At 40.6% G+C, this 24573-nt stretch overlaps 7 protein-coding genes across 9 annotated transcripts; 3 read left to right on the top strand and 4 right to left on the bottom strand.

Annotated features, from left to right (window-relative positions):
- Positions 1 to 4838: 4838 nt before the first annotated feature.
- Positions 4839 to 5556, top strand: ND-13A (NADH dehydrogenase (ubiquinone) 13 kDa A subunit). Its single transcript, XM_018001432.2, has 3 exons — positions 4839 to 5076; positions 5160 to 5336; positions 5399 to 5556. The coding sequence occupies exons 1-3, from the start codon at positions 4945 to 4947 to the stop codon at positions 5462 to 5464; spliced, it is 375 nt and encodes a 124-aa protein (XP_017856921.1). The 5' UTR covers positions 4839 to 4944; the 3' UTR covers positions 5465 to 5556.
- A 1565-nt stretch (positions 5557 to 7121) lies between these two features.
- On the bottom strand, positions 7122 to 9169 carry LOC108611477 (uncharacterized). Its single transcript, XM_018004154.2, has 4 exons — positions 8672 to 9169; positions 8091 to 8281; positions 7916 to 8030; positions 7122 to 7858 (listed from the first exon to the last, which is right to left on the bottom strand). Exons 1-4 carry the CDS (start codon positions 8725 to 8727, stop codon positions 7297 to 7299), a joined length of 924 nt encoding a protein of 307 aa, XP_017859643.1. The 5' UTR covers positions 8728 to 9169; the 3' UTR covers positions 7122 to 7296.
- Positions 9170 to 9261: 92 nt separating this feature from the next.
- On the bottom strand, positions 9262 to 11487 carry insv (insensitive). Of its 2 annotated transcripts, none has more exons than XM_018004151.2 (3): positions 11214 to 11487; positions 10960 to 11039; positions 9262 to 10886 (listed from the first exon to the last, which is right to left on the bottom strand). In XM_018004151.2, the coding sequence occupies exons 1-3, from the start codon at positions 11215 to 11217 to the stop codon at positions 9735 to 9737; spliced, it is 1236 nt and encodes a 411-aa protein (XP_017859640.1). In that variant the 5' UTR covers positions 11218 to 11487; the 3' UTR covers positions 9262 to 9734. The 2 variants fall into 2 exon arrangements, with proteins under 2 accessions (XP_017859640.1, XP_017859639.2); XM_018004150.2 differs by having other exon boundaries at positions 11223 to 11486.
- A 768-nt stretch (positions 11488 to 12255) lies between these two features.
- On the top strand, positions 12256 to 13757 carry Elba2 (Early boundary activity 2). Its single transcript, XM_018004153.2, has one exon. The coding sequence runs from the start codon at positions 12448 to 12450 to the stop codon at positions 13630 to 13632; it is 1185 nt and encodes a 394-aa protein (XP_017859642.1). The 5' UTR covers positions 12256 to 12447; the 3' UTR covers positions 13633 to 13757.
- On the bottom strand, positions 13711 to 14630 carry ND-B17.2 (NADH dehydrogenase (ubiquinone) B17.2 subunit). Its single transcript, XM_018004156.2, has 5 exons — positions 14490 to 14630; positions 14335 to 14437; positions 14088 to 14265; positions 13946 to 14030; positions 13711 to 13884 (listed from the first exon to the last, which is right to left on the bottom strand). Exons 2-5 carry the CDS (start codon positions 14427 to 14429, stop codon positions 13820 to 13822), a joined length of 423 nt encoding a protein of 140 aa, XP_017859645.1. The 5' UTR covers positions 14430 to 14437; positions 14490 to 14630; the 3' UTR covers positions 13711 to 13819.
- Positions 14631 to 14709: 79 nt separating this feature from the next.
- Positions 14710 to 15449, top strand: Arpc5 (Actin-related protein 2/3 complex, subunit 5). The gene is made up of 2 exons (XM_018004157.2): positions 14710 to 14922; positions 14983 to 15449. The coding sequence occupies exons 1-2, from the start codon at positions 14710 to 14712 to the stop codon at positions 15223 to 15225; spliced, it is 456 nt and encodes a 151-aa protein (XP_017859646.1). The 3' UTR covers positions 15226 to 15449.
- A 410-nt stretch (positions 15450 to 15859) lies between these two features.
- On the bottom strand, positions 15860 to 21081 carry Drp1 (dynamin related protein 1). Of its 2 annotated transcripts, XM_018004148.2 has the most exons (9): positions 20704 to 21081; positions 18933 to 19077; positions 18209 to 18873; positions 17693 to 18144; positions 17249 to 17636; positions 16953 to 16988; positions 16526 to 16739; positions 16253 to 16464; positions 15860 to 16185 (listed from the first exon to the last, which is right to left on the bottom strand). In XM_018004148.2, exons 1-9 carry the CDS (start codon positions 20803 to 20805, stop codon positions 16129 to 16131), a joined length of 2271 nt encoding a protein of 756 aa, XP_017859637.1. In that variant the 5' UTR covers positions 20806 to 21081; the 3' UTR covers positions 15860 to 16128. The 2 variants fall into 2 exon arrangements, with proteins under 2 accessions (XP_017859637.1, XP_017859638.1); XM_018004149.2 differs by lacking the exon at positions 16953 to 16988 and having other exon boundaries at positions 20704 to 21042.
- Between the last annotated feature and the right edge of the window lie 3492 nt (positions 21082 to 24573).

Here is a 24573-nt window from a genome sequence, read left to right as displayed (position 1 = left end):
ATTCAAACAAATCAAATTTGACAGCGCATTTAAATGTTTGTCAAGCAGAGAAATATTCGAGATAAATAATATTAATATAAATCACAGCGAATTTGCATGTTTATGCTATTTATAATGTTTGAAAATAGGCTTAAAAATTTGTTCAAATTTGCAGCTTTATTCAAGTTATGTCAATTTGAGATAAATAGAAAAAATCTAATAAAGATAAATCAAATAAGATTTGCATGTTTGATTGTCGTGTGAAAAGTTTGTTGATGTGAATATGCGTTAGCCTAAAGCCAAATGATAACTTAAAAAAATATTTAACATGAAACTAAAGGTCAAGAAGTTAGGCATTAAAATAACAGAGAATAAATAAAAAATTATAATTACTTTCTATATGCATGTAAATACTATTTTTTTTTTTTTAAATAAATATTTATTGTTCGTTCTACACATAAATCCCTTAAAAAACCTCATAAAATATTGGAAAATATCCATAAAATATCCTCTGCTCCTCTGCCCCGCCCTGACACGCACAACAGCAAACACTTGAGTTTTAGCCAAGCAAAACAACATAAAAATTGTCAAAAAGCAATCAAAGTCGAGTTGAACCACCGAACCACCCGACGCACACGCACAGGCACAGGCACACCCGGCCGTTGTCCGTTGGGGGTCAACAGGCCTGCCCGTACAGAGGTCACTCGATAAAAAGGGACGTTAAAAAAATAAATATATATGAAAATCAGCGGAACATGGAACGATTTCTAGTTGGATGACTAAATGATGATATATGCATATACGTACATACATATATATCAAATATATAAATAAATATCGTTAAAACAGACAGCTGGCTGGGCATTATTGCCATCTCGCTCGCTCGCTCTTCTGCCGCTGCTGCTGCTGCGGCTGATGCTGATGGCGCTGCGCAGGCGCACAGCATGTCATAAAAAAGCACTTGAGGCTAATTTCGCTTTGGCTTGTTCAGCATTTGCCAATGGCCAATGGCAGATTTTTTTAATTAAGCTAGCAACATGATTGTTAATAGCAACAACAACAACAACAACGCTAGCTACAACAACAACAACAGCAAATTGTCGCTTTAAAAAAAGCTGTTGGCAAGCAATTTGTTGTGCATCGAATGAATAAGTGAGTGAGTGCCTCAACGAGTGTTTGACTCACAGAGTGAGCAAATGAATAACTGAACGAATGACACTCCTCAGTTACCGCTGTTGTTGCTGTTGTTGTTGCTGTTGCTGCTGTTGTTTCTGGTGCGTCCAGTGCACACGCATATTGAATTTCCAGAGAACATGTTTTTAATTTTCATGCCAGAATAATTTTGAATGGCGGAAAAACGGTTGGACAGCAACAAAAAAACTTGAGAGACAAACACAAAAAATAAACATGAAATGACTGACTAGCAGATGCCCTGTAGAGTAAGGCTGACAGCATCAGAGAGATATACCATTTAGCAGACGGCGGCAGGAGACGGAGACAGAAAGAGACAAAAATGCAATGACAGAAGACTGAAGAGAAATAACAGAAGACTGAAGAGAAAGAACAGAAGACTGAACAGAAGATAGAGGCACAAGAGAGCGCAAAAATAGAACAAGATAAAATACAGAAAACAGAGACACAGAGAGATATAGAGAAAGGGCGAGAGAGAGAGAGAGAGAGAGAGAGAGAGAGAGAGAGAGAGAGAGAGAGAGAGATCAAGAAAGAAATAATAATGTCAAAGACACAGGCACGGAAGAGATCGATTTCCTTTCGATAATGCTCCCCTCTGTCAGTTACACAAACTCTCGAAAGAAAACTCATAATACCCTATATCTCACACATATTGCAAATCTGTACAGGGTATAGCCACATTGTTGTTGCTTTTTGTTATCGTTTTCGGTTTTTTCTTTTTTGCCACTGTGAAAATAGCCAATGGCCAGTGGAGCTCGAACCCCGGACAGCTAACAAGCTGTGGCATTGACCATGCGGACCCCCCGTCCCCAATGGCACTTGAAGCACAGGTGAGCTTGGTGAGCAGGTGAGCAGCTGCTGCTGCTGCTGCTGCTGCTGCTGCTGTCGTTGCATTGCATTTTGGAACTGTTGTTGTTTATTTTTGAAAGGTTATTTGAAATTGGCTAAATGATTGCCAAAACAGCAGGAAAACCAAATTAATTGCTGCTATGCAGAGTTACAAGAGTTCACAGTGAATTAGCATTAAAGCGTCACGACACGAACCATTGTGAATAGATTGAATGCAAACTAGGCCTAGCTAGAGAAATGCTTATGAAATAAGTTTTGTATGTGTGTGTGTGATGCTAGAAGATGTGGATGTAGGAGTTATAATATAATAAGATCGTTCAATGATGGTATCATAAAGGGAGAGTTTATAAGGCTATCATCATTTCAACAGATTTTATCATATATAATAGATTACTGATATAGGAAAAAAAAAAATGTTAAACAACATTTTTTGATTAACAGAAAATGTATTTAATTATAATCAGGAAGAAAATGATTTAAATAACTAAAATATGATGAAAGCAGAAATATATGGATAAACTATGAGAAAATATATTATATTACTTACAAAAATTCAATTAAATTAAAAATAAAGATTTCATTTTCATCTTTAACTTAATTAATCTTCTACGTTTTACCTAGATATATTTTATTTTTTAATAATATACAATGATTTTCGATGATTCTCCTCATAAAATAAAAAATAATCCAAATATTGATATTTTAATATTGAATTTATATTAAATTTATGAAATATTATAAGTATTATAATACTAATAAAATATTGTAATCAAATACAAATTTCGATCAAACAACTAAACCTAAGCCAAGTCGCAGCTGTTTAGCTACCTTAGACATCGGCATATATCAGCTATATGAGTTCTGACACTCTTTCGATTTTAGTGCCATAAATCTCAGATGCTTTGATCTATTGGGAAACGCCCCTCGACTGTCAACCCTTGTGGCATGCACCACACACAACGTACAACCACTCAACCACTTGAAAAGTGAATGCAATGTGACAATAAATCTCTAAAAAAAAAAAAGACAACGAAAAAATTTGTCACTTTCACCACCAGATAGAAAAAAAAAAACGATTGATAAATGCCTAAATTCTATACAAAAAAACCAAAAAAAAAAAAAACAATATCTATGAGCGCTGAGTTTTACGCTAAATTGCTTAAGGACAAAGGATGCAGGATATAAAGGAGTAAGGGAGTAGGGGCAACCGCTATGCTTTTCGCTTAATCCTTTTTGTAAAAACAACCCAATGCAATTGCCACTCAAAAGGTGAAAATTGTCGAAAAACATGAATCAAAAACCAAAATTATCCTTTAACTGGCCAGGACCAACCGCTGCTGCTGCTGCTGGAGTCCTGCTGCGCGCACGCGTTGACTTCTTGGCAGCTGCGCAGTCGCCGTAGCCACTGACCAGGCGCCTGCCTCCAGCCGCTGCGGTCGCCGGACAAATTGAAATAGCAAAATCATTTCGAGCGACACGGAAAATTGCATTTAATTACGCGGCCAAACAAATGCGTTTAAAAATTTTTCAAAAATCAACCAAGTTCAGTTTGTCGAAAAAATTCACGCCTCGCTACACAAAAGCGCTGTAAATTATATATATTGTTAGCTGTAGCCTGGCCAGCGGTCAGTTGCAAGGTTTTTAGGGGCGAGTTGCGTAATTGCAGCGCTCTGAAACAATGGCGCACAATCAAACACAACAGGATATCTCTGCACGCTGACCCTTCAGCCATCAGCCTCCCCCTCTTCGGCAGGCTCTACCTCTGCCTGGGTTTGGCTAGTCATGTAATTTTATTAGTCCTGTGCTCATCGTTTGTTTGCTTAGGATGCTGCTAGCGTTGTTATAGTTAAGGGCAATAGTTACATGTACATGGCCAGTTACATGACAGCCCATAATAATAAATATTGTCAACTAAATTATGAAACAACCCCCAACCCTTAACTCTGGCATGACAGGCAGTTGATAGAGCTCTGCAATTGGGAACTCAGCTCAAAGGTAGAGAAATTTATTGCTTGCTATTCAAATAATTCTGGTTCGATTTTAGCTAGCATTGACATATGTATATAGTTATAGTCAGCTGCATGAATATAAGGTCCAGTACCCAGCCGCTAAAAACTTTTTTTTTTTTTTTAATATTTTTATGTAACGACAAAAAATTATTTTATTTAAGACGTCAAACAAAATTTTCAAACAAAAAACTTATTCGGAAAACTTAAATGTTTTCTTCATGCTATTTTATTTATGAATTTAGTAGTAGTAGTATACGTTAGAGATTCTTAATTTGAATCTTGACGAGCACCACTTTTTTTACACATCTGGCAGCACTATCGCATATTTCTACCATGTATGCCAATTGGACTTGATTTTTATAAAAACTAATGAACGACTCAAATAATTAAAGCAAGAATAGAACACAATTATTATTTAAATAGATAATTATATATTAAATTATATACACACATTTTCAGAATAGGTATAGCAATTAATACATGTTAATATTACACATTAAGGTATTTCAGATTATATTCAAAGTTTCAGCAGCAGCGCAGTTCAAAGGCTGCCACACGGTAGAAAAAAGTTGCACAGAATACAGTTGATGCCACTAGACGAAGGTGGGGTGGTTTTTATAAAATCGATATATCAACTATATATTTATCGATATATCGACAGCTATAAACAAATTGTTGAAGAAACCATTTAAACATAAATACAATAAGGAATAGTAGCAATAATAATAATTAAATATTACACATAACATATTCTAAAATTTAGCCATACAACGATCGATATAGATTTGCTTCATCTGTATTAGAATATTGAAGTGGCTGTCAGAAGTAACGGGTACGTTTACAAACTGTCATCTCTAAATCGTAACTAAATTTCAGTAACAAATTTGGAGAGGTTTTAAACAACCCAAAAAAAAAAATGGCCTGCAAACAGTTGATGAATCGTGCTAGCTCCCTAGGACGCTGCAACCAGAACAAGCTGATGCCGCTGGCCAGCATGCGCTGGTCCAGCACACGCAGCGACATCGAGAAAGTCACACACACGGGCCAGGCAAGAGCCGCAGCGCTCAGCTGTTTCTATTTGCGATTACGCAAACAAAATTTGTTATTAATTTCCGTTTTGCTTAATATTAGGTATTCGATAAGGACGACTATCGCAATGTGCGCTTCACAAATGCCAAGCGCTATGTGAATGAGAACTGGGGCATCAAGCTAATCGACGAGATTCCACCCAAAGAGTGCGAAGAGCGCGTTGTTTACTGCGACGGAGGCAACGGTCCGCTTGGCCATCCAAAAGTCTACATTAATCTGGTAAATGGAAGACATTGATGTGCATTAAATGTACCATATTTATATGTTTCTATTTTTTCTAGGATAAACCCGGCAATCACAGCTGCGGCTATTGCGGCCTGCGTTTCGTGAAGAAGGAGCATCATTAAAATCATTCTTTGGTTCTTAAAGAAAGCTCTTGTTACTAGTTGAATATATATAAATATACAAAAAACGAAACAACTTATAAATACCAAGCTAACGGAACTGTGTTTACTGGAATGTTGGCGGAAATATGGGAAAATGTATGAAACAAGTCTCTTAAGGATAAGTATAACAGTTATCTAAAGGAGACCAATTGGAAAGCTTAAGCTTTCACTCTGATCAAACCACTATATTGCATATTAGTCTGAGGTTAGTAAAAGGAGCTTTTAATAAAAAATTCTTTTGTTTTAGGAATCTGAATATTACAAATATTTTCGAGATCTTCAACCTACGTCTATCTTGTTTAATCGGAACTAGCATCAATTTAGATCTCTTAAGGAACTTTTCATATAGTATATGTCACATAAATATGATTCTTTAATTTTTCTGTCTTTCACTTTAAGACTTTTCAGACACTCTGTAAATTTAATTCAATTTCGAATGTTCTTTTAAAATAAGTAAAGCTATCTAAAAAAAATAGTAAAATATATTTGGAATAGCAGCATTATTATTGCCTTGAGGCAAATTCTATCAAAGCAGTGCAATTATAGCAATAAATAAGCAAAACAGCTGTTATATGATATAAATATATGCTAAACCAAATGATATTTATATAACTACCCACACCAGCATATATACAGATATCATATACACCACCTACATACATATGTATGTATGTATATATGGCATATGGAATGAAACGCTCCCTAGTTTGTTGCATTTGTTTTTATTGCACAACACTTTTATTCACTTGCATTTCGCTTGAATGATATCTAATACAATGTTAAATGTATGCGTTCTCGCATTATGGTCTATTTGTAATATGCAAACTATTAACTAAAATATATATATTTATATATGTATACATATACAAATCTGATATATAAATATGTGTATGCAAAACAATAATTATCAAAAAAGAGGAAATTATATAAATGTATATATAAACTATATAAGAACTGATCCGTTCATACCATAACATATTGGGAGTGCAAATATAAGTATATATATAATATACAGATATATAGTAAGTATATCAAAAATCAAATGTATATATATAGATCATAATTATGCTTTGTTTTCCGCATGCCATTTGCGAGATTTTTTTTTGTTGATATTTTCGTTTTTGTTTTTTCTTTTCTTTTGTTACTACGGGCACTTTAGATGCTGCACGCTCCATTGAGACACAGATAGTACCACGAAGAGAATACAAATATAAACAAAAATAAGTCGAGTGGGCCACAATGCGGCCCCACCGCGTGCGCCATGGATCGAGTCAAGCCGAACTGGCCCAAAACTGAAAAGAATCATGTTCACACAGCTGCAGCAGCGCGTCCTGCGGGAGAGGACGCGCCGCCCACTCAGCGCCTGGAGAGTGTGCGTGGACTCCTGGCAGCAGTGTGCTCTGGAACTGAACTGGTGTGTGTGGGCGCGTGTGTGTGTGGGGCGCCATCAGAAGCGCTGCTCACGCACACACACACACGCACACGCACACATAGAGGCAAGAAGGCGATTGATGCTCGCCGCTTGCTCAAATAATCATCAATGGTATTTGACCACGATCAGTGGAATCGTCGTCATCTGTTGTCTCAATTGCGTTTCATCTAAAACACCAACAAACACTTAAGAGAATGTAAACTAAAATGTAATAGGTTCTAATTTGGATGTTGTGTGGGACTATGTTGCCGACGAATCGCTTTAGCTTATCTTCATACTGTTGCTGCTGCTGCTGCTGCCGTTGGAGTAGTAGCAGCAATGTTCGCTTATCTTGATTGGGGCAATAGTTGTTCACCACTGGTCACCAGAGGTTCCGTGGCATGGCGTAGCCTTCTTTTGTCACAAATATGTTGCGACTCATGCACGCCTTGCGATCTCCGCCAGCTCCAACGCCAGCAGCCGTCGACCCAGCACTGCCAGGGCCCTCCTGTTTAACGGTCGTCTCCTTGCGTCCATCCACTATGCGAGTGACCGTGGTTGTCCGCTGACCGGTCGAGTCTTGGGTCACCTTGGTGGTCTCATAGGTGCCGTCGGGCTTGCGCACCGTCTTGGTCATGACGCTCTGGCTAAACATCTTCGGACCCTGATAGGTGCCATCGAATACGCCGCCAAACGGTGTCATGGGCGTCATAATGTTCGGCTTGGCGTTCGGCGGCGGACGCGACGGCAGCATCACAGCCGGCTTCGTTTCGCCATCGGCATTGAGAGTGCCATGGATGCGGCCCATGATGAGCTCCTCGTCCGAGAGCTTGGGACGGGGCGCGGCCCGGCGCAAGCCACGCTGATTGGAGGGCAAAATGTTGTCGTGGCCCTCCTCCGGATTCAGGCCCTGTATCAGCGAATACAACTGATCGGGATAGATTCTGGAAACACCAAAGGAAACATAAATATATAAATTAGCTTATCTATTATCCACCTACTCTCCATCCAGATCGGTGTCTAGCGCGTTGTGCCTCTTCTGAAACTCCTTAAGTATTTTGCTTTCGAAGCCCGGCTTCAAGAAATCCTCCCTCAAATTACGCTCCAGCCCAGCCTCTATTGGGGAAAAGCAAGAGTTTCAAAGCTGCTGAATTATGGGATTCACTATAAACTCACCTTCATTGTCCTGCACTGACTCCAGCAGTCGCTGCAGTTGCCGCTCGAAGTGCTTCTGCATCTCCAATGGACTTGTGAAGACCTGAAAAGCAAACTTGCGATCGTCATCGAACAGTTCGTCATCCGTTTCAGCCTCCTCGAACCATTGCGGCTTGCGAAACTCATCCTTGTTGGAGGCGGATGCGGAAGCACTGCAAAAGCGTAGGCGGCTTAATCACAAAGGCAAAAGGTGCACAGAGACTCATATATATATATAAACACACACACACACACACACACACACACTCATGTAAAGAGTTACGACACCCGCACACACGCACACAGCGACATAAAATGCAACCCCAGCAAAGCCCGCAGGAAGTTCACTTCAATACGCAGCCTCCGAGCACACACACACGCGCACAGTTATGCAAACCCATACACACACACTCATGCATATAAATACAGGCAGTGCACACATTTGCGCCTGTGTGGTATCCTGGTAAAAAGTGTATCTATCATAGCAGGTGCCTGGTTTATCGATCCATTTCATTGAAAAAAGCCGCAATTGAAGCAAATAAATCGAATTAAAAATAACTTACTCTGACTCCGGCTGCTGCTCGAATTCCGATTGGAACATTTTCTTCAGTATGTCCATGGCGCGTTGTTGCCTTTACTTGTTTGTTTTCTTGTTAATAAACTACCCAGAAAATGCTTAGGGCTTATCCTTTTTATGGGAAGCCAGCAACGTTGTTAATTTGTTGTCGAGAAAGAAAAAACTAAAAGAACCAAAATGACGCAAATAACAATTGACTTAGCAAACTTGTTAAATATATATATGATTTTATAGTTGTTGTAGTTTTTCCTTCTGATATCGTTCAGTTATGTGCACACAATTTTCTTCGAGTATCTCCTAAACACCACCACGACGGACAGAAATTGCTCGATTAGCGAACAGCTGAGCGGAGCAAGTAGCGGTGAGCGTTTCGTTTCAGCTGTCCAACACAGCACACACATGCACACACACACACACACGAACAGTTGTGTTTGTGTGTAAGCGTGTTGCGTCACGAGATGGAAGCGAAACGCTCACTGCATGACTGTGTACATACTGGAATCAGAACATGGCGGGCTGATTTGAAATTCTCTCCCTGCTAGAAATTTTGGATTAGGTGTTGAAAAAACAACTAAATTCGATTTGGTTACAATAATTTATTCAACTTTTTTCTCTAAATCTAACTAGTTATTATTTTTTTTTTTAATTTAATACTTGGAGAATGTGATGCAAGAGGCATAGAAACACTGACAAATTGTTTTTATATAGAGATTTTTGGTCTCTAATGGTGCTAATTTGAAAGTACTTCCACTTGGCCTCCTGCAAGCAGTTAGTTTGTGTGTTAGTTTGCTTATACTGATTTGTTAGTTGGTATTTAATTTAGTGGTTATGTTTAAACCGCATTTACAAACTGCGAGATCTTGATTTGTATTGATTTGTACAAATTATAAAGTTGCTGTTGCTTCCCGTTTCATCTCTTCCCCCTGATTGTTTGTTGAACTCTTAGCAGCCAGACTGTCTTTTCTCTTCTTTGTTTTTGTGTGTTGTTTTGGTACTAGTTGGGTGCCCCTCTTAAGGTTACATACACTAAGTCAAAGTAATTTAAAACTCTAAGCCATATTCTCCTTGTCGCCGACGCTGCAGCGTTTCCCCTTCTGAATCTTCATCATTTTGTTCTCGTCGGCGCATTTGGTGGTGATGGCATTGCGCACCTCCTTCTCGCTGGCATTCGATTTGCGGGTGACCGCAAAGATGATGTCCTGGATCTTGAGCGGATCGAGCATTTGCTTCAGCGGCTTCTGCTGGTCCTTGAACGCCGGCGACGGCTTCCCGGTCATCGAGTGGGTGGCCAGGGTTTCGCGATCAAAGATTGCCACCAGCAATTTGCGTGTGGCCAGCGAGGAGACGGACCAATTGATGTTCTCAAAGACGCTGGCCGGCACACAGGTGTTGTTCGGCCCAATGGAGACCATCACATTGTCCGCCTTCTTTTGCAGCGTCTTAAACTCGGGCTTCCACTCGTCCGCAGATGTATTCAAATTGCCGTTGCTTTTGCGTGCCGGCAGCTTGTATTGCATATTGTGCAGGTGCTGCTGCTGCTGCTGCTGCAGGGGCTGAGGGTGAGGCTGTGGTGCAGCCATGTTGTTTTGGCACTCCTGCAGCTCCAGCTTGCGACGTTTGATCAGCTGCATCGGTGTCGAGGACTCGCGCTTGATCTGATGCTGCTGCAGTGGCTGCTGCTGCTGATCCTCGCTGCCCAGGCAAATCTCCAGACGATCCGAGTCGGCGGAGGTGCTCAGGCTGTTCAAGCTCTCGGCGGCCAAACGTATCTCAATGGCATCCGCATCGTTGCAATCGGCGCCAGCGGCCGCTATGATCTTATAGTCAATCACCTCGCTGCGCTGCGGCTGAGCCGAGGTGGGCGCACAGATCACCGAACTGGGCGGCGTTAAGATCTGGGGCTGATGTGTGGGCGGCGACGTAGCTGTGGCCGGGGCCTGTTGCATGCGCGCCGATGTCGCATGGATTTGGGACAACAGATCCGTGTGCTCCTGCAGCTTGCTCTCCAAGTAGCGTACCTTTTCGCGCAGGGCGCGATTCTCGGCCTCCACATGGGGATCGACATCGAAGGTGCGCAGCAGGGCAAAGTCCTCGCTGGTCGTCTGTGTCCAGGCAGTGAGGAGCATCGGCTGATCTGCTCGGCCGTGCCAATGCGAATCGTCGCGCACATTTATGAAATTCGAGCCATTAGCAGACAATATCTAAACACAAAATAATATATTATATCGACTATGATGCAGTTGCATTGCCTTTGTTGCCTTTAGGCCAACTTACTTGTGGATCCATTCTGGCGATCCTGTTTGCTGTCCTGCGTTGTGTGCGTCTTGCAGGCTGAGCGTCTACTGTGCGAAGCGCTATACAAAATCCAACGAAATTGGCGGCAGAATAGCAAGCAACGCGCGCAAAATAAAACACCAAATGCATGCACATCCATGGCCAGAGAGCGAATGAGAGAGAGAGAGAGAGAGAGAGAGAGAGACACAGAGGGGTAGTTTGAACTATTTGGCACAATGCATTCCAACTACTACACATGCTACCTGGGTCACCAATACAGCTGCAGAGTACGTATAAATGTGTTAGTGTGCTTGGTTTCTAGTAGTTCAGGTACTCGAATTTGTTCTCCGCGTGCGTGCTCTCTGGAATGGGACTTTCTACTGTTCTATATCCCAACTGGCGTGCGAGCAAGTTTTATTTTTGATCCTTTCTCTCTTCTACTTTTTATGCCTGCCTGCACCACGCTGCATGCATGCCGTTCGCGCGGGAACAAGAATCGTATTTTGAAGGCAAACAGAGTTGCCAACTTCTGCGTTTGCGCAAATGTCAGCGTTTCCACTGGAACTTAGCAGCAAATTAATGTAGAGCAATGATGATTAGATCTGCATATAACAATACAAAATTGTTTGTAACTATATTATTTATATAAGCTGCAAGTAGTCGCTTGGCCAAACCGGTTTTATTTTTCTATAGAGCGCAATGGGACCAGTTGTCCGCTATAAAAATAAGTCTCCCTCTAGGAATACATCAACGGCTCTCTGATCGGAATAAAAAGGAAAAACATCCCTAATGGCTGCAGATGTTACAGCCATTAGAGCATGAAGTATAATGGAATTTCTTAAGTAGAATCTTCTTGCCAGGTAGAATGAGTCCATTGTTGCGCTCTTTTTGTGTAACGCCTGTAAACTGAATTCGCAAAAGTCTGTATGTTTTTCCAAGGAAATCCTCGAAGACGCTGCATTTTTTGTATAGCTGATTGTTGAGGTCGTATTTCACGGTTGGTTTGAAATGCGAAGAATGTCTGACAAAAACTCAATTTTTTGGTTGGTGTAAATGCAATTGGGTTTTGCTAATAAAGTTTTATATGGATTTTTGAATATATTATATAGAGAAAGGACAATATTACAATATATTTAATTGTTCGATAGATAGCAAATATAACAAAATCTAAAGCCTGCATTTGAATCTCATTAATTTCCAAGCAAATTTTTTGCTTGAAACACTTTCCGCAAAAGGATGCGATTGCCAAAGTGAATTTCCCACTCCCAATAAAATGTACTTTCATGCTCTGGTAACTCTATTGGCCATCTGTCAAGCTGAAAATAACTGTTAATCCTGGATCATAAAATCTTGCCGATTATAAAGGAGTTTTCAAGGCCAGAATTCGTACTTTAGTGTAATAGAAAATTTTTTTTGCGAGGAAAAACCTTTGCAGCTGCGCACACCTTCCGTCTTACCTGTTGCTACCTGTCGCACAAGGGATCAAAAATGCAGAATTTTCATAATATAAATTTTGAATATAAAAATGGCAACGTCGAACCGTATCGTATGCCAGTTCAAGACAGTCCGGAATCGTGGACAGACCAAGCTCGAGCAGCAGCTTACACAAATTTGAATACACCTATAAATCACCTGAATATTCAGCCAAATAATTTGCCAATTGCGCCATTTGCACCTGCGCCCTATTCGTTCGCATATCAACAGCTTTTGAGTCAATTCGCACCGAATTTGGTGCCCTACTATTACACATTGCTGACTCCAGCGCCCGTTAATTTTAATTACCAGCAGAGTGGGGCTCCCGGAATGGACCTCGAGAAGTATATCAACTATGAGCTCATCAAGCAGCAGAGTTTGTTGCGCAAACAGAATGTGAGACCGCGTCCACTCGGCCAGCTTCGATTGCCCGCTATTCGACCACTGTTGGTGCCCAAGAAGGAGCCACAGGAGCGACGTGTCATCAACGTTCAGGTGGTGTCCATGTCAGCTCCTCGTTCACGAGAACCCAAAAACGACGTTGAGCCTCTGCCGCCCGTCGAGCCGTCGTTCAAGGAGGGCGTGGCGAAGATCAGCAAAAGTCAACATCATTATACACAGCTCTTTGATCGTCTGACTAGCGTGCTCCAGACGTTGAATCGACGCTACGATGGCAACGAGCCGGAGCCGAGGCCGGAGGTCGAGCACGATGAAGCTCCGCCGCCGCCCATGAAACGGGCGCGCCACATGTCGAGCAGCTCGAGCGAATCTCATCAGGAGTCAGAGAACGTGACGGCTCTCTCGCATTATCCGCAACGCGTGCTGCTGCCCAACGGCAGCACGGAGTATGTGCTGGGCCCCAATGGCACGCGCATCGATGCCAAGGCCTATGGCCAGGTCTTCTGGACAAGTGCGCCCGTTGCGACACGCTGCCTGCTGGGCGTCGTCTTTAGCAACGATGAACTGGCCACGCACACGCTGACCGGCAAGCCGTCGCCCGCGTTCTATGGACGCGAGCGTCCAGCAAAGAAGATGCTGGATCAGAATCGAGTCGACGATATCGTTGTCAGTGTGCGCAATCGCACCGGCTGCAAGGAGCGGCACATCAGAGCCACCATTACCACAAAGTGCGCCGATACGGCTAAGAAATACAAGCGACGCGCCAAGAAGGCGCTAAAGGACAACGTCATAGACGAGTAAATGAAAGAGAACATCGATCTATATATGATATGGATATGATCCAGCCATAGCTTTAAGAATCTTAATAATCATAAAGACTTTCTAATGCGAATAAAGATGCTCAACTAAAAGCAAATTTTATTGGAGCCATGCCTGCCACAGCCTTCCTCCTATTCTCGTATAACAATAACCTAGTGAATCGTGAAGTTTACTTCTTGTTCGGATTCCAAGCCTCTACCTTGGGAGGCGTTGTGCTGTATGGCATATATGCCTCTGTAAGAATACGTTAAATGTTAGTTTTAGGAACGGAGATTCAATCAATTTTCAGAATTACCCTTGGTGCCAGACAGATTCTCGCTGTGATCCGCAATCCACTTGTGTTTGGGTCGGCAGCCATCGCGAATGGGTGGCAAATCGGTCTACAGGCAAATACATTTTTATTTTATAATTAACAATTCCACAAACAGTGAGCCCACCTTGTAGTGCATCCAGCCGTACCACTCGGCGGGTATTTGAGAGCCATCGTAGTCCATGTTCACATGAGGCGAGTACTCCACCCAGCGGTTTCTGCCATAGAAATAGTAGGGATTCTCAAAGTACCTGTTTCCGTACTTATCAATGCCAATTAGCTTGCCCGTCTTTAGGTCATCATTTCTGTTTGTATACAAATTGGAATTTAAGAATTTTGCAACTTATATAAGAGAGCGATGCGCATATTCCTACCTGTATAGCTTTAAATAGGCCTGCTTAAGTCCGCCGGCTTCGCGTATTGCCTGGAAGAGTCTGCCTAGGCGGTTAATACCTAGAAATTTTGCCATTTTTCTCGCTGTTTGAATTAAATATTAATAATTTGCTAGATTTGTGATGGAAAAACTTACGTGCGAAGCAAAGCAAAGTTGCCACTACGTTGAAATCTCTCTGTTATTGTTGTGCTGCCAGGGCTGCACACATTTTCACCCGGTGTTGCCAAACAGCACACAATATTTTGTATTTTCAGATTTGGCAGCCCTGCATCTACATCTGTTCGGCGATTTGGTGTTTCGTGATTCATTGCACTGGATAAAAAAAGAAGTAAAATTACAGTTCTCTGTGAATAAGATGGCTAAAAATACATCAAGCAATGCGTTTCGGAAAATTGATGTAGATCAGTACAACGAGGATAATTTTCGGGAGGACGACGGCGTCGACAGCGCCGCAGTTGGCCCAGATGAGAACGAAATCACATCGCTGCTAACAAAAGGCAAAGGTGTCGAGGCACTGCTCAGTGCCCTCCAGAACGCCCCCCTACGTTGTAAGAACCAAAACGTCAAGGTAGAGAGCATTGCGTCAAATGAAACATAGCAAGTGCTTATCACATAATACTCATTGCAGGACAACGCCCTGAACATAACGTTGCGCGTGCTGTTATCAATCAAGTCAACGCAAATCGATCAAGCCATCGATTCGGTGGAACAGAACGATCTGATCGATGTGCTCATGAAGTATATATATCGAGGATTTGAAACGCCCTCCGAGGGCTCCAGCGGGCACCTGCTACAGTGGCACGAGAAGGCGTTCGCCAAGGGCGGCGTTGGCTGCATCGTACGCGTGCTCTCGGACACGAACCGTGCTTAATGAGGAAACATTGTTACAGGGACAAGCAACCACAAACCAACAAATATATAAATTAGTCATAACTGTTGTAGTTTCTTCTGCCAAGGAAATTCCACTTGAGAAGCCGTTGTAAACACCCGAGCCGGAGCCCGAGCGCTAGTTTCATTTTGCCGCAATTACAAAGACAAAAGTTTTCCAAATTAGATTTTAACTCGTATTCAAGTATTAAAGTTTTTATTACAAAACTGCCTAGTTTATTCCTCTAGCTCGTAAGCCAGGGGAATCAAGGATAAAACGTAAATAAAAATATGATTAAAACTTGAATTAACTCGAACACAAATATTTGGTGGCACAATCCAATCAAACTTAACTGCGATTATTCGTCACTCGCTCAATGATTTAAAAAGTACAAATTTAGTTAATTATTTAATCAACTGTTTCTGATTTTATTTGACTATTCAAAAAAGTAATAGGTGCTTTAATTAACTTAAAACAAATCGATCACGGCGACAGCCGAACGCATCATCATCTCACATGCAAAATGGTCAAATGGGTCTCAATAAAGCTGATGAAGGAGAAATGCTAGCAAATGCTTTGGATATTCTATGCTGACTCTACGATTCTTCAAATGCAGCAATAAGAAAACAAAGAGAAGTGTTTGAAAAGTGTATATACTTAAATCTATTATATAATATGGTCTGGTTTCTTAGCCCGTACTCAGAACTTGATGCTATGAATGAAATGTGCTAATGTTCTGGGGATACATTCAACAAAGCGGAGAACTTCTGTTTTTGATAGTAGCTATAGCGGTATCTGCAGTTGTTGCTTTTTCAATAAATAGTGCGTTATAATTTCTTGGGATTATCCCTCCCAGCCGCAATGGGCTCCACTGTCATCTTCATCTATCTCTGGTCGGGGCACTCTCTACCACATGTGAGTCTCTCGTATTTCGCTAATAATATGATTCGCCCGAGTGAGAGCCTGCAAAATAGATTGAATATCAACAAATTAATAAACAATCTCAATTTGACAGTAGTTGTAAAATCACCTTCAACATATCCGCCGCCTCTTTTCGGCGCACTGCAATGTGATCGGACTCGTTGAGAAGTGTTTCAGCCTTATCCGACTTATACAAGTGTGTGACTAGCTCACTCTGAAGGTTGTCCTTAACGTAGTTGACCAAAAAGTGCATAATCGCCTTTGGTACGGAGTCTTGTATGGATTTGCGCACAATATAGAAGTAAGATTTAATCAGCCGCTCTGTAGGGTAGGTAAAATATCAGCTAATGAGAGGGAAAGATTATTCGGAGATCAAACGAACCAATGACATCGCAATCCCTTTGCTCCTTGTCAGTGAGTCGGCGGGGATTAGCCATCTGCGGCACATCGGGCAGCAGATTAACCGGCTTCAGTGGAGTTATATTATTATGAACTGGCGTATTGCTAGCCGAGTTCTCAATGCTATCGGGACGATTGGGCGCGGGTGGTAAAATATTTGATAGCCAAGAGCCCGCTGAGTTATCGCCGTTGTGATTCTGTAAAATAGGAGCAGTTAATATTAGCGTGTGAAATTTTGAATATTTGTTGAAGTGTTAGCCAGTTGATGTCTAGGGGCTGCAGTTGTGGCGTGCTTAAGTTAACATGATAGATATTTGGAATTGAAGAGATTGAAATGATTGCATTACTCAAATATAATTTTTTTTTATAACTGTAACACAAGGGAAGCATTCACACCGACGCTTACATACCCTTGACAAAAGCAGCCCATAAAACGTTGTAGAAATCTATGAATATAAAAATTTGAAAATCTTATATTACCTAACTGATGTGATAACAGTGAAGCCGAATTGGTAGATTTATATAAATTATGAATACATTTGTTGATATATACAAACATGCGCTATGATTATCTTATCTTAGGCAGTTTCATTTTATAATAGAGAGAGTTTCTATTCGATTTTGGTAAAGCTTTAACTAATTACTCCCATATACATAATCCCTTTAGTTAATTATCCTATATGCCATATATTACTATAATCTTTACCTGTTGCTCATGTGCATCATTTTGCTGCTGTTGTTGTTGCTGCTGCTGTTGTTGTTGCTGCTGTTGTTGTTGTTGCTGCTGCTGCTGCTGTGTCTGCAGCAGTTGTTGTGACGGTTGTTGGCTCTGCGACATCGAATTGTGGGAGGAGACCTGCGGCGACATTGTATTACGTGGCGTATTCGTTCGGCGCGACTGTACGAAGGGATCACTGTCGGTTTTAAGTAGGCTGGGCACCAGTGCGGCTTCCTTGTGGAAGTCGGGATGCTTGGTATTGATGTACGCCAGTTCGATGGCCACAATGTTCTCGACCATGACATTGGTGGCGGGCAGACGACAACGCAACAGCTGCGTCACCACATCGACAATCTTTTCGTGCAGCTTGGGGAAACTGCAAGGCAGAAGAGCATGAGATAAATGTGCGCTTGGGTAATTCACCTAGCCTACCGCAGCATCTCCTGTTGCACCTCGTTGCCGCAGTGCTGCACAATGCGCTGCATCTCCTCATGTATGAGCTCCACGCAGCGCAGCGAAGGCTCCTCTAGGCGTCGGATTTGCCGCTTCACCAGCAGCTCGAATGAGACCTCGGGCACAAACAGCGCCGGCCTCGGACCCGTTGCATTGCGTATGGCTGTCAGGATGTCCATTTTGGTCAAGCCCGCCAGCGGGTGTATCGAGTCCAGTGTGCGCCCAAAGATCTCATGAAAGATGTAACAAAGGCGCGCGCCGCCGCACAGCTCTGTCGTCTCGATATTCCGCGCGGTGCCCTCAATCGTGGAGCAGTAGGCGCTGGAGAACTTCGTTATGATGTGCAACAGCGTCTGGCTCTTGTCCGACACGTCCTCGCCGTAGGAATTCAGCAGCGATTGGAATTGTGTGGACATTATGTTCACACGTGTCTAAGGTATATAAAGATATAAACTATATATAAACTAGAATATGGAATAATATACTGAGTTGCACCTTAAGATCGGGCAGGCAGTCGCGTATGTGATGCATCAACAGCCGATTCAGCGTCTTGGCCAGGTAGGGTGTGCCGTTGCGTGTGGCCAATGTGGGATACTTGCGCTGCAGGAAAGCCGCCTCGTCCTTCATTTGTTCATCAATGTCCTTCTTATCGATGATGTCTTGTTGCGATCGATTCATCACACCAATGATGCCCAGTTTGACGGGTATGACACGTCCGCAGAGAATATCAATGGCATCGGTGCCGGCATCCATGAGATCCAGTTTGGTGACCACGGCCAGTGTGCGCCTGCCATCGGGATCCACATCCTTGGCCAGCTTGAGCGCCTCGCTGGTGGCCATGTCAGTATTGGCCGCCGTCACGGCCAAAATGATCGAATTGGGATTCTCAATATATTTGACAACCAAATCCTTAATCTGCGCCTCAATATCCTCGGGCTGATCCCCGACGGGCACTTTGGTAATGCCTGGCAAATCGACCAGGGTCAGGTTGACAACGCGTGTCGAGAATATCTTTAGATTAATGGGCTCCGGACAGATGCCCTTGTTGTTGCCCGCCACTCGCTCCGTTTCGTTCTCGATCTCGTGGCGGATTTCATTGAAGTCCGTGAAGCACTTCTTTGTGTGCAGAAAGCGTCCCCATTCTTCTGCATTGACAGTGCCTAAAATAGAGAATTCATAGTTTAAGTATATTTCATATTATTAGTACACTTCCTCTCACCATTCTCTGCTGAGCGATGCTCGCGATCTTCGAGTGGACAGTAAATCAGCTGCAGCACCAGCGGACGACGCGTCACAATGCCTGTGCCTCGTGGCAGAAACGAGCGTCCCACTACGCTCTCGATGACAGAACTTTTGCCTGAACTCTGCAATCGAACACAGAAAACGATTAAGTTTGTAAGAGTGTATATAATCTGCCCATTCTTATATATTATATCTACTATTGCAGCCAGGAAGCCAGTGCTCCGATTAGCCCACACACACACACACTCTTATCTGCAATCTATACACGCTGAGCACTCGAGCTAGACATGTGCCGTAGTGGAGTTACTTATAGACATTACTTGGTGCCAGAAAAAGTCTTAGACTTTGATTTGATATTATTTAAGCAGCACTTTGCAAGTGTCGAAATTATCTTCATTGCTTAAAGTCGACATTCACGCGAGGTTGTTGCCCTTAAATTGAGATGCAATGGGATGAGGTTACATTCTGAATTAAGTTTACGACTTTAAGATTACTTTTAATAACTTGAGCATTGTTGAATTTAGTTAGCTGTTGTAGCATCTCCCTTACTTTCGTTTTCGTATAATAACGGATGATGTCTCTATAAAATTGTTTTTTGTTTTTTTTTTTTTTTATATATGAATTTGGATTGAGATATTCTTATTTTTGCATAAGCCTTTGGAAAAGTAGTGACTTTACTAGTCAGTTCGGGTTTTTACACATAAATAATATAAACACAAATTTTATAAAATTATCAAATATCACTTTGGCTTAAAAATAAAAATAATATTATTATTATTTATATACTATACAGAAAACAATGTAGTGCATATATATATAATATATAAATTGTTTGTTCTAATTTTGCCAAATTTGTTATTATTTTTTATTAATATATATAAATTATATTATTATAATTTTTTGATTATATACGTAAGGCAACTAAAGCCCACTTAATCAAATGGCTTTGTGGAATACAAATGTTCTGTCTACAAGAAATCTGAATTATTAAATAACAATTGAATTGTAGCATTACATTACAATTGTAATATATTGATCTACAATCAGATCTAAAAATTTAAACATATGTCAAACGGGGGGCTTGCAAGAAATTCCATAAAGGTCTACCCTAGATCCCCTTACTCAAACCAAAGGTCGGCTTTAAAAAACGAGAGCATAGAAAATATCGGATTACAACTGATCTGGTTAAAAGATGCACCAGAGTTTGATTATTCGATTTAGTATGAGAGGAGATATAGAATCCGTGCAAACTTTAATATGGCAATTAAGCTTTAATTACAGCTTTCAACCGATTCTCAAAATCAACAAATTGAAACTGTATGTATGAGTGAGTGTTATGTGGTTGTGCGACATGTATGTGTGTTTGTGTGTGTCTGGTTGTTGTTTTTGTATTGGAATGTGTCACAGCAGCTGCTTTTGTTCCATTTACTGTGCACAATATCGATTTTTCATATGGGCGCAAACCCAGCTGCGGTTGCACTTAAATTATATAAACAATATCAAAGACACAATGACACAATGTCCATTTGACAGCAATTGAAAACAATTCGTTATTACGTGCCGGCATCGGCGTGGCCCAAACAAGAGCCCCGTTATATAATGGAAATATGCCAAATAGTATTTGGTGTGCGTGCAAAATGCTAAATAGCTCCATTTTTGGCCAGCTGCCGCAGTTGCTCAAATATGAATTAATATGCGATTTCATTTGGGCGCTCCCAGTTGTTCGGCTGATTGCTGTTCCGTCTTACCTGACTGCCGAGTACAACAATTTGCGGCAATTGTATTGAGTCAGAGCCGACGGTGTTGAAGACATCTTGCAATTTGTTGATAACTGGAATAAGCGCCTCCATTCTTCAGTCAGCTGGCAGTAGTGTAAGCACGCTTTAGCTCGCTCTCTGTCACAATTCGCACAATAATTTGCTTAATGCCTATTTAAATTCTAACACATTAATACTACGCGTTGTTGGGGATTTGATTGACGCGAGAGTGTGTGGTAAAAACTTTTTTGCAAATTTTGACAGGGCTGAACAAGCGTTGACCCCCTGAGAGTGTTGCCAGATCAATGAAATGAGTTCGTGTGTATTTCACTCGCAAGCAACACCGATTACCTCAAATGAGTGCAGTGGTTAGTGGTGCAGTATAACTTGCAAATTTAACTCGATATGCATTTTGATGAAAAGTTAATATTAAATATATACAAGTTTTATAATAGCCTAGTTTTGAACGTAATACATGTCACATTATATGTACTTTTGTGGTGGTACTCGAACATTCAACAGCACTGTTTGAATTGCGCGCGGTTCAACAAGTAATCGATATCATTGACTGCAATATAGAGCGCGCACTATGAAATTATTTAAAATTGAAATGTTTATCTTATCATTGACGCCTCACTTGTTGCGTTGTAAAAGTAGATTAAAATAACACTTAATAAATATTTAAATGATGAAATTGATAAAAGTGTTTTATTTTTAAATATTTTGTAATTCTAAATTAAATTTCATTGGAGTGCTGAAAGTTGCATCTTGCACTTGCTCTTTAAATAAGAAATAAGCTGAAATAGAAAATTGAGTTTGAATTAGCCGCAACCACAAAGACATCTCGTCGAAGCCTCAATGTTCGATTGAAAAATTTAACAAAGTGGCAGGCAACAATAGATTGCAGCAATCTTCATGCTTCATTCAATACCCCGGTAGTTATCCGTTCTACGCTTTTATGGATTTTAGTTTTCTTTATTCTCTTTGCACTTTTTTTTTTTTGCTTTAGACTGACAAACAAAATGTGTGGTGTATATGCGAGTGTGTGTGCTTCATTGTGCAAACTTAATGATATGGGCCCAGCTAGAGCTAGTACCATGTCCATGGCCATGTCCATGCTCAATACTCTCACACATACACAGACACACATACACCACAATTCACAGTGCATTGTCGGCCCATCTCAATATATTCCACTTTGGCTTTAGATAAAAAGCTGTGCATGAGCTAGGAACAGGAACTTGAGCTCCAGCTTCAGACTGGACTGGAGGCAGCAGCAGCAGCAGCAGCAGCGGGCAGCCAAGTGGTCAGAGGCATTGCATGCAAACAGCAAATAGCAAATAGAAAATAGAAAAGGGACAATCGAGCTTGCCTCACAAGTGCTTTAGATTTGCATGTGTATGCGTGTGTGTGGGAGCAGCGGTTACTGGATTCTGTATGGTGGGCAGTGGGTGTGCCATCGACTTGGTTTGCTACACCAATTGGTTGGCAAGCAACCAATGTGTGTGTGTGTGTGTGCGTGCGTGTGTATGTGAGCAACTCATCTGTCGATTTTATTGTTGTATGCATATCAAGGATACTCAAGTATGCTCGGCGCTAGGCTCAATGCATTTAAAATTTGATAATGGCCCAAAATGGTCTCGTATATTCAATAGAATCCATTTTGACGTTGATTTGGCCTATTTGCTAGCAATGCACATTGTTAACCCTTTTGTGCTCAGCTAATTAATTGAATCGATAAATACCCAATGCTCAATGCCCATTTACAGGAGCTTAGCCAGAATCGGTCTGCAATCGGACTGATATTTCAGCTGCTGAATAGAAGAATGGCTAGCTTAAACCGTTGCAACAGCAGTAAGCTCATTAGTAGGTTGGCCTTTGTTGATGTAAGAGATTTTAGTATTCATATGAAGTTGCATGGATTGAGAGAATATTAATCGCATATAATGAATATGAATATTATTAAATTTAATTAAATGTTACCAGCGTTCCTTCATTGTTTTATATTTTATAATAGATTGTTTTATAATTTATAATATAATAAGTAAAATCAAGAAATATATTTAGTAAAAAGAGCTTTTTTTTGGCATTAATCTGGATACAAAGCTTTTAAGAAACATTCAAGTATGTAAATTTAAAGAATGATATGGAATTTTTTAAGGTGTGAACTTTTACACACTTTAAGATTGAATATGGAAAGAAAGTGAAAGTTTAATGTTAAAAAAAAAAAAAATTAACTGCCAATTGTTTAAGTTCAACAATTTATAGAGAGTTTTTCCTATTTACATTAAAGAAATATATATATCCATATGAAAGATAAAGATAAATTATTCAGCCAATTTGAATCACTTTTAAAATAGCTTTAAAATATGTGTCTGAGAACATTTTCATATTTATGAGACAAATATTGTTGAATTCTTGTTAATAATCCTTCGCTTACCAGATTTATTTAAATTAATACATCTTACTTCACAGGATTAAACTATGGGCTTATGCTTTAAGCCAATGTCATGAAATATTTCTAGCTGCTGTCGCTTAAGCGCATGACTTGTGCCCTGTTGAACTCAAATCTTCCAATTAGCACAGGTCGGACAAACATACGCTCACACATTTATATATATGTATATACACACATACAGAAACACACGCACACGGTGTGGAGTGAGCATATTTAAATATCTCATCAAATTGACATTGCTGGAGCAAGTTTTCCATTTGCGTTGACAACTTGCCGAAATATGCGCAATGCTGACGACATCTACATTCAAAAACTTCTCGACATTTATTGCCTAGAAATGAGAATGTCCTGTGCCTCAGAGCTAGAGCCAGAGCCAGCTCCAGCTCCAGCTCCAGCTCCTGCTATTGTCCTTTGCCCTTATGCTCTATGCTGCTAAATACATTCCAGCCATTGTCGAGGTGACTGAATATTAATTTGATAATTTTACGCTCGAATGCAAATTTGGTGTCGAGTCTTTTGCTCTCTAATTGACTGACGAATATTTAAAATATGAATTTCAAATGAAGCTCAACAACTGTCCTCTGTCGCTCAATGCTGTGTGCTCGACTTTTTTTTTTCATTGCTTGAATCCATAGCAGAGTAGATGGTATAGGACAGAGTTAAGATAGTTCTGTACATATGTCTGCTTCACTGCTTATATTAAAATTGGACATTTGGCTTATTTGGTAAAGGTACATATAAAATTATTTCCTCAGTCTATCTGTTTGCTTTGTTTTGCTCTTCTATGATTTTTTTTTATGGTATGCATAGCCAGTTTATAATTTTATCTTATACATCTTACATAATATATACATCTTCTAATAATTGCAAGTTGTTTTAATAATATTAAGTAATATCAAGATTACATTTGTAAATATATCTAGGAGACTATAAGAGCAAAATATGTCAAATTTGGTATGCGGTGTCTTAAAAAAATAATTTGATTTTCTTTAATTAATATTTGCCCCCTAAATAAAAAATCAAATATGAAGTATTCCAGTCCTGATCTTTGCTTCCTTAAGTTCAGGATATTTTTCAACCATGCACAGCTTACTTATATATAATTTTTTCACGGCCAGGCCTTTCGAATCGCTTATGAAATATGAAAAATTTTAGTTTTGATGCAATACAACTTTTTTTTTTGGGCATATCTCGAGGACTACGAGAGTTTGAGCCACAACATTTGGTACCTACGTTATAAAATAACGAACGTTTATTACTAAATTCTGGGACTTTTCTCCCAGAGTTAAGGATATTTTCTGGCCGTGCAGTTTTCATTATCACTCACAATTTACTCTGTCTGGGCTTAATTGTGTTTGGGTTTGTTTTTTGATGGTGGTGCTGCTGCTGATGATGATGATGCG

Source organism: Drosophila arizonae, chromosome 3, assembly GCF_054131065.1.
Source record: "Drosophila arizonae isolate 15081-1271.41 chromosome 3, UAZ_ARI_1.0, whole genome shotgun sequence".
Taxonomy (NCBI): Eukaryota; Metazoa; Arthropoda; class Insecta; order Diptera; family Drosophilidae; genus Drosophila; species Drosophila arizonae.
This window is presented reverse-complemented; position numbering and strand designations above follow the sequence as displayed.